The 7578-nt window shown below is 55.0% G+C and overlaps 2 protein-coding genes across 2 annotated transcripts; one reads left to right on the top strand and one right to left on the bottom strand.

Moving 5' to 3' along the window:
* Window positions 1-286: 286 nt before the first annotated feature.
* Window positions 287-4574, bottom strand: LOC117651879 (elongation of very long chain fatty acids protein 7-like). The gene is made up of 9 exons (XM_034396418.1): window positions 4524-4574; window positions 4348-4413; window positions 3277-3560; window positions 2564-2754; window positions 2409-2489; window positions 2256-2312; window positions 1986-2091; window positions 1557-1690; window positions 287-1266 (listed from the first exon to the last, which is right to left on the bottom strand). The coding sequence occupies exons 3-9, from the start codon at window positions 3551-3553 to the stop codon at window positions 1096-1098; spliced, it is 1017 nt and encodes a 338-aa protein (XP_034252309.1). The 5' UTR covers window positions 3554-3560; window positions 4348-4413; window positions 4524-4574; the 3' UTR covers window positions 287-1095.
* A 512-nt stretch (window positions 4575-5086) lies between these two features.
* Window positions 5087-6584, top strand: LOC117651604 (predicted GPI-anchored protein 58). Its single transcript, XM_034395759.1, has 2 exons — window positions 5087-5233; window positions 5617-6584. The coding sequence occupies exons 1-2, from the start codon at window positions 5219-5221 to the stop codon at window positions 6490-6492; spliced, it is 891 nt and encodes a 296-aa protein (XP_034251650.1). The 5' UTR covers window positions 5087-5218; the 3' UTR covers window positions 6493-6584.
* The last annotated feature ends 994 nt before the right edge of the window (window positions 6585-7578 follow it).

Genomic DNA, 7578 nt, shown 5'->3' with positions numbered 1-7578 from the left:
TATTTATTTACTTATTTATTTATTTGATTATTTATTTATTTGTTTATGGGTAGCCTTCCCTGCCCTGGCGCCATGCTGGGGAAGCACGTGTCGACGTGCCGTCGCATCGTACTATGTACTGCGTACTTTGTACTATGTACTGTGTACATGGACGGAGCATTCTGTGCCTTACGCCTTTTGCTTTGATTGTTAAAGCGTTTCGTTTTTATTAAATTAAGCTTGAAAGTAAAACCTAAAGAAATGAAGCAAAAGACTTTTTTTCCCAGCCGAAGAAAAAATAATTGTGTCTCGTAGTCGATGGTAGTAAATTTATTGAATCGATATTACGCGAGATCGCACAAGCTGCGACGATGTATGATTGTGGAGGAGAGATTGCGAGGCAGTCCCTCCGGTTGCTTGCTGGTTGCCGGACGCAGCCCTACACACAGTGTGTCACACACCCAGTACGCACTCCCAGCCAACAGGCGCCAGTGTTGCGGACGTGCCTGCGAGCGCCCCGGAGACATCCCAGCCGGAAGTGGTTGGTCGCGCCACTGCCTTTCAAAGCCGACCAATGTCCATTGACCAACCAGTTCCGACCAGGCGTCACACAGTGGGCCAGAAGACCGGTGCAGGGGCCCAAAACTCTAGCCGCGTTTTGGGCTCCAGAGTCGCCAAACAGGACTCGGACCGAACGTGTGACCCCAACAATTCCTCGTTCGGAGAGCAATCCATTGGAGCGGTCAAACGTTCGGTTCGAGTCCTATTTAGCGAGTCTGGAGCTCAAAACGCGTCCGAGATTTTGACCGCCTCCATCGGTCTTCTGGCCTACTGAGCGTTCCTGCTACTTTAGCCAGTGAAGCAGCCCCGCAACACTGGCCCGCCTTAATGAGCCGTCCGGTGCGTTCTCACTCACCCGGCCGTTCAAAAAGAATACCCTGTTTCACGACTCGGGCCGCGTCATCGTGTTGTCCGCACGGGGCGGTGCAAGTCATTCAGACATTGTTGGCACTACACTGGGCCCAACTTGCCGCGAAATGCGAAGCCGAGAAGCCCATTCGCGATAAACGAGGCGTCCTGGCCCTGGCCTCCGCGGAACCCGCTTGCCCGATAAGACTAGGCCTGCTTCTTCTTCTTAGAACAGTACGCCTTGGCGTAGAAGTCGGAGAACATGGCGAACATGAAGACGTTCTGCACCACCAGGATGACGGACCAGATCTTCTGGATGTGGCAGTCCGGCGTCACCAGCGGGAATATGTTGTGGACGAACAGGATGACGAACTGGACCTGCGAGAGGGTGAAAGGCTGAGAACACGGGCCCCTCAATTCACACGCCGAGAGCATTACAAAACGCGGAACAAAAGAGCGCCATTCCCGTTGCCAGGCTCAAGGGGAAATATCTCCAGCCAAATTTGTACACCAAAATTCATCAAACATGTAAAATTTATTATAATTCATCGAAATTCGACTGAAATTCATCGAAATTCGACTGAAATTTATTGGATTTGTACACCGAAATTCACAGTGATTTCCCCTTGGCCAGACTACGAACACTGTACAGCGCGAGGAATACTCACCAGCTGCAGCACGGTGATGTACTTCTTCCAGGACGCTTCCCTGGTCTCGGGCCTGAGCGCGGCCAGGAGGTAGTAGGAATACAACACGGTGTGCACGAACGCGTTGATGACGCCCAGGAGGAACACGTGGCCGTCTGAACAGAAGAAACACGGGCTTTGACTCATTTTGAATTCGTCAATGAACGGCGCACAGTGGGCCAGAAGACCGGTAGAGGCGGTCAAAATGCCGGGCACGCCTGCGCTCCGGAGTCGCTGGGACTCGAGCCGAACGTGTGACCCTTCCAATGGATTGCCCTCCGAACGAGGAATCCATTGTTGGGATCACACGTCCTGTTCACGTCCTATTTAGCGGCTCTGGAGCTCAAAACGCGTCTAGAATTTTGGCCGTCTCCACCGGCCTTCTGGCCCGCTGCGTGGGATGCTACTCACTGAGCATGAATCTGCAGCCGAGGTATCCACCCATGACCATGGCGCAGTGGTGGTAGACGTGCAGGAAGGTAGCTTGGCTGCCCTTTTTGCGGAGCACGAACAATACCTGGACGAGTTGGGACATCCCTTGTTAGAAACCACCATACTTCTAGAAAACTTCTTTTCGACAGTTCACAAAGAGTTTTCGGAATTTTAAAGAGAATAGAGTTTTTCTTCTTAATAGGGTTAACCGAAGATGAATAAATTGGTCAATTATTCACAATAACTTACTGTATCGATCAAGTCAGCTATTTTTAAGACGTAGTACATCCAGACGAGGTTTGCCATCTGCAAATGAAAACGTTGATGTTGTCACGTAGAAGGCGGTGGTGCTGCCGCATGATAGGCGATTCACCGACGCAGTGCGCCACGCCACGCCCTTACCTGTCGGGTCGTTTCGGTTACACTGTAATCAATGGGCTGGCACGTAATGCTTTTTAGCTCCGAGACCCAGAGTTGAGCAGCCTGCAAAAGGTAAAGTTGACACATCAACAGTTTTTTGAAAACACTCTGCACAACAACAAACACCCAGCTCGCACCGAGATGAAAACGTAGGCGTTGGCGATGATCTGGATGATGTTGTACACGATCATGATGCTCTTGACGTTGTAGGGCTGCCTGTTGGCCATGAATGCGGGACCACATTTCTTCACGAAGTACAGGTAACTTCCGATGAGGGTCAAAGGCACGAGGATCGATCTGCTCAGCAGCCAGTCTTCGGACCGCGGGTCTGCAACAAGTCGTCAATCATTAGTTGCTTCGTGTTTTACGAAAATCCATCAACATGCTCACGAAGAAGTGAGCGTGCTTTTCTCCCAAAGAGTGGGTTATTGTCTCGAGTGACAGCATTTGTCTGGCGAATTTTCGTCGTGACAATGGAAGTCTGGAGCGACAGAGGTCACACCTTTCCCGGTGTACAGACCTCAGTGAAAGCATTCGACCCAGGAAAATTTTTGAAACCTTGGTTGCGCCGGTCGGCCCAACGTACACTACAAACCAACCTTACAGCACACTTCCAAGCATGCATTTGCATATGGAATCGGCCAAAACTCTAGACGCATTTGGGGCTCCAGAGTCGCTAAACAGGAACCGAACTGAACGTGTGACCCCACCAATGGATTCGTCGTTCAGAGAGCAATCCATTGATGGGGTCACACGGTCGGTTCGAGTCCCACTTAGCGACTCTGGAGCTCAAAACGCGTCCGGGATTTCGGCCGCCTCCACCGGTCTTCCGACCCACTGTGCTACGTACCGAGGTAGTTGGTGACGGACTCGTGGTAGTACTCCACGACCCGGTTGACGGCGTCCTCCATGTCGCGGTGCTGCTCGCGGCGGTGTGAGACGGCCGGAGGTGATGGAAGTTTGGTCGGTCGTCGTGGACACGTCCCCCGACAAGGCGTTGATCGGACTGGCAATTGCAGGCGATGGGCCGCGGGCCGGCCGGGCCATGCATATACATCTACCCCTTGACCGTGACCCGCAGCGCGACGCACGGCGCGAGCACATTCAGGGGCATTACACGGACGCATCACCAATCTGCACAAAAAAAAAACGGAAAAAAAACCTTGTGAAAGAATGAGTTATTTTTTTTACGGTGTGTGTGAACGATGAGGGGCTAAATTACAAAAGCGGATGAAATGCCGTTTTCGTAATGCGAGTATTATTCACGGAGCATCGGCCGCACTGAATAACCATGATTTCTGTTCGCTCACATACTGTCGCGGCAGAGTGGTCTAGACCCGCACGCCCTGCATTTAGTTGGTGACGTTGTCGGCCGGTATGCAGCCAGTTTGTTTTCGTTCCTTGCCAAATGCTCACAATGTAAAACGAAAAAAAAAAAAACCCAAGAAATTTCACGACTTCTGAGGCATTTAAAAAATATATTTTTTAGCATTTTTATAGCATTGTTGTGATGGTGTGTAGGATTCCTCGCTGCTAATCAACCTTTTTAGTTAGCTGACTCGAAGAGTTATGAGATATCTTAAAGGAATTTTTTTTAAAAAGATTGTCTTTCTTACTTCTCTCGTTTAAAAATTTTTCTTGTGGTTTTTAAGAAACAGTGCATTTTGACAACAATTCATAAGAGTACAATCAAATGCAATGTACTTGGAAAACGCAACTTTCATTGCACATTTTTAAAGAGCAAGATTGGTGATGAGCGGTGGCAATGGTTCCAACTCCGCGAGTTGACTGCCCTCGGGTCAAGGGTACAGCACAGTCCGTGAACCCAATACGCTACTCGGCGGTCAGGATGTGGTTTGAATCGTAACGATTGGGGTAAGTTGGGAAGAAATGTACACGGTAAGAAAACAAGTACACACACCTTATGGCGCTGATATCTTGACCTTGAGCCTTCCCCCGACCAGTTACTGCAACCAATTTTGATAATCTGAGGGTAAAATCCCTGTCAAATTAGAACAAAGCCCAGATAATACTGCCTAGCGGGCAGCCCGAAGGTTGGCATGACGCTGGTGCATTGGGATTTTTTTGCCCACACACGTGGCAGCACTGATTCTCGACGCTTCCAGCTGTCGAAAACCGGGACGGTGGAGCGCCACTCTGCGGCCGATTTGTTCGGCGGCAGACTGACTCCGAGAGTCGTTCTCTGTCTCTCTCGCACCCGTACGGGACGCCCCGTGGGAGCGAGAGAGACAGAGCGACGGCTCTTGGCGTCAGTCTGAAGGCAGCCCGTCGCACGGGCCGGCCGCTGAGTGCCCACTGCCCCCTGTCAGGCGCGGGCGAGACGTTTGGAACCGCCGGCGACAGGCAATGCACCACCTTGACAGCGCTGCCTGGCTGCGTGCCTGGCCGCTCCGTCCGGAGCGCGCCGTTGTGGCGGGTGGTGTCCCCTCCCCCTTCTCTCTCTGTCTCTGTCTCTCTCTCTCTCTCTCTCTCTCTCTCTCTCTCTCTCTCTCTCTCTCTCTCTCTCTCTCTCTCTCTCTCTCTCTCTCTCTCTCCTGGAAGGTAGGCAGCCTATTCGACTCCGCCATCCCGGTGCACACCGGTAAGCTCGCCGGCACGTCAGCCAGCATGCCAGCGCTACGGAGAAGTGATACACCGGGCAAACAGAAACAGACGTGGACCCTTATCAGACGCTCCTTTTTAAGCGGTACGCACGGCAGGGAGGCCCAGTAGCTCGTAGCACGAGCAGTCCCTAAGACCTCCAGCGGTTACCACCCACCACACACACCGACATGAGAGTGCTTCTGGTGAGTACGCGTGCCTCCGATTGATTGAAAAGTGGTTACGAGTTTCCACGCCGGGGGGAAGAACGCACTGTAAAAATAGTTTTGTGATCCAGCTGCTAATTTTTAAAATTTAAAATTTTTCGAAAGTCCTTAGCTATTCTTAAGAGCATTAATTTTGAAGTAACAGACTAAAAGGACTCGCAATGGACCGGAGTAGTCACATGTTAAGGTTGCCCTAGTTGTTTACACGGTGAAAACGGAACCTGGTTTTCCCAGGAACTGGCTGGAAATCGCCTATGTCTCCACCATAGGCTTCCTGGGAAAACCAGGTTCCGTTTTACCGTGTATGAACAAGAAAGCTGTTTGACACAGTATAAGTCGCTAAAAAAATCGGTTTGCTGCAGGCCCTGGCGGTGCTGGCCGCCGTGGCGCTGGCCGTGTCCGAGGCCGCGCCGCGCCCCGAGTGGCTGGAGCAGCACCTGCAGGAGCTCAAGGAGAGACGGCCCGACCTGGCCGACAAGATTGACCGCAAGCTGGAGGAGCTGAAGCGGGAGTTCGAGAGGGAGCTGGAGGCCCGTCGGGGCCACCACGGCGGTCGTCACGAGCATGGCCACCACCACGACGACCACCACGGCCACCACGACCACGGACACCACGACCACGGCCACCATCACCGGCCCACTCACCGGCCCCGCCGCACCACCACCGCCTCGCCGCTCACGACGGAGGCCGACGACTCCGGGTCTTCCTCCGAGGAGTCCGGCTCAGGGTCCAACGAGAGCAACGAGAGCACGGAGGCACCCGCCACCGCCACCCCCGCGCCGGCCAGCGAGAGCCCCGCCCCGTCTGCCGCCCCAACTGAGGCTCCAGAAACCCCCGCACCGTCTGCGGCACCAGAAACCCCCGCACCGTCTGCGGCACCAGAAACCCCCGCCCCGTCTGAAGCCCCAGAAACCCCCGCCCCGTCTGAAGCCCCAGAAACCCCCGCACCGTCCGAAGCTCCTGAAACCCCCGCACCGTCTGCGGCTCCAGAAACCGCCGCCCCATCCGAAGCCCCAGAAACCCCTGCACCTACTGAAGCCCCAGAAACCCCCGCCCCGTCGGCCGCTCCAGAGACCGCCGCCCCATCTGACGCTCCAGAAACCCCCGCCCCGTCTGCAGACCCTGAGACGCCCGCCGCGTCCGCGGCCCCAGACGCCCCCGCACCAGCCCAGCCACGCGTGTTGAGCCGAAACATCAGCCCGGTGGAGTACCGCCTCCCCATTGGCATGTTCTGGTAGAAGGGTGTAGCAACCTCGAGCTTGCTGGCGAAGCTCGAAAATAACTGTAACTGTACATTACGTCATAATAAAATTATTTTTTTGCATCCTGAGTACCGTTTCTAATTACGCTTCCCGCTTGCGCGTGTTTGATGACATGACTCACCGGGAAGATTAAGCCAGGCGCAGAAAAATACGATAAGGAGTCGCGAAAATCGCTTATCGCGTTATCGCCGTGCTACCCGGGAGCAGCTTCCCACCGCCAAACATAGCGCGCGGTGGTGCCACCAGCGGGCTGATTCCGAGGGTCCTTTTCGTCGCTCTGTCTCTCTCGCACTCACTGGGGGTCCCGTAGAGGTGCGAGAGAGACAGAGCGACGAGGACGGCTCTCTGAATCAGACTACAGGCTGCCACCGACGATGACGCAAGGCGCGCGGGCAGGAAAAGCATTGTGGAGACGTCCCGCCGAACAAAGGCGTCCTGCCCCGCGCAGTGTTGCCACATAAGCGGCCGGAAACTCCCACTGTGTGCACCAGTGTCGAAAGGGCTGCCAACCTCAGCCTGCCTGCCAGGCTGCATCTTGGGTTTGCTTTCGAGAAACTGCTAGAAGGCAGGCAGAGGTTGGCAAACCTTTCGACGCCGGGAAGGAGGGCCGAGTCAAACCAGCCGCCCCGCGGAAGGTCCCAAGCAAGGTTCCAAGGCCACGCGGTGCGCCGGGGACTCGGACTTTCCATCTCGCCAGACCCAAATTCGACGGGCCACGAATTTGTCCGTGTAATGCATAAAGTTGGGGCGCCTTGCAAGTGGTCCCCTGGCGGGCCCCCGACGCGGGCCCGGCTGCGCCACGGCCGCGCCACGGCCGCGCCGCCCCGACGGTGGGCAAACGGCGTTACAAAATTCATCCTGGCTACACAGCAGTTGTCCAGGACACCCTACTGGGTCGTAGAAGTGGCGTGTCAGGGCGTGGCGGGGCGCGGTGGGGCGTGGCGGGGCGGGGCGAGCGGCCCGGCGAGACCACAGCCACTTAGCCTGAGGTCTCCCTCCGGCCTCCTCAGGCCTCCCCTCCGGCCCCCCTCAGCGCCCCCTCAGGGGCCAACATCTCTGCTC

The sequence above is a fragment of the Thrips palmi genome, unplaced genomic scaffold (genome assembly GCF_012932325.1).
Source record: "Thrips palmi isolate BJ-2018 unplaced genomic scaffold, TpBJ-2018v1 HiC_scaffold_6, whole genome shotgun sequence".
NCBI lineage: Eukaryota > Metazoa > Arthropoda > Insecta > Thysanoptera > Thripidae > Thrips > Thrips palmi.
The sequence above is the reverse complement of the archived record's forward strand: the minus strand, read 5'-3'. Positions and strand labels throughout refer to the sequence as shown.

Bases quoted from the DNA above. Each gene is read 5' to 3' on its own strand.
- LOC117651879 (XM_034396418.1), bottom strand. From the start codon at position 3,553: ATGCGTCCGTGTAATGCCCCTGAATGTGCTCGCGCCGTGCGTCGCGCT. The intron at 1,691-1,985 runs GTGAGTAGCATC...TCTTCTGTTCAG, and splicing joins CGGCTGCAGATTCATGCTCA to ACGGCCACGTGTTCCTCCTG. The intron at 1,267-1,556 runs GTGAGTATTCCT...ACCCTCTCGCAG, and splicing joins ACATCACCGTGCTGCAGCTG to GTCCAGTTCGTCATCCTGTT.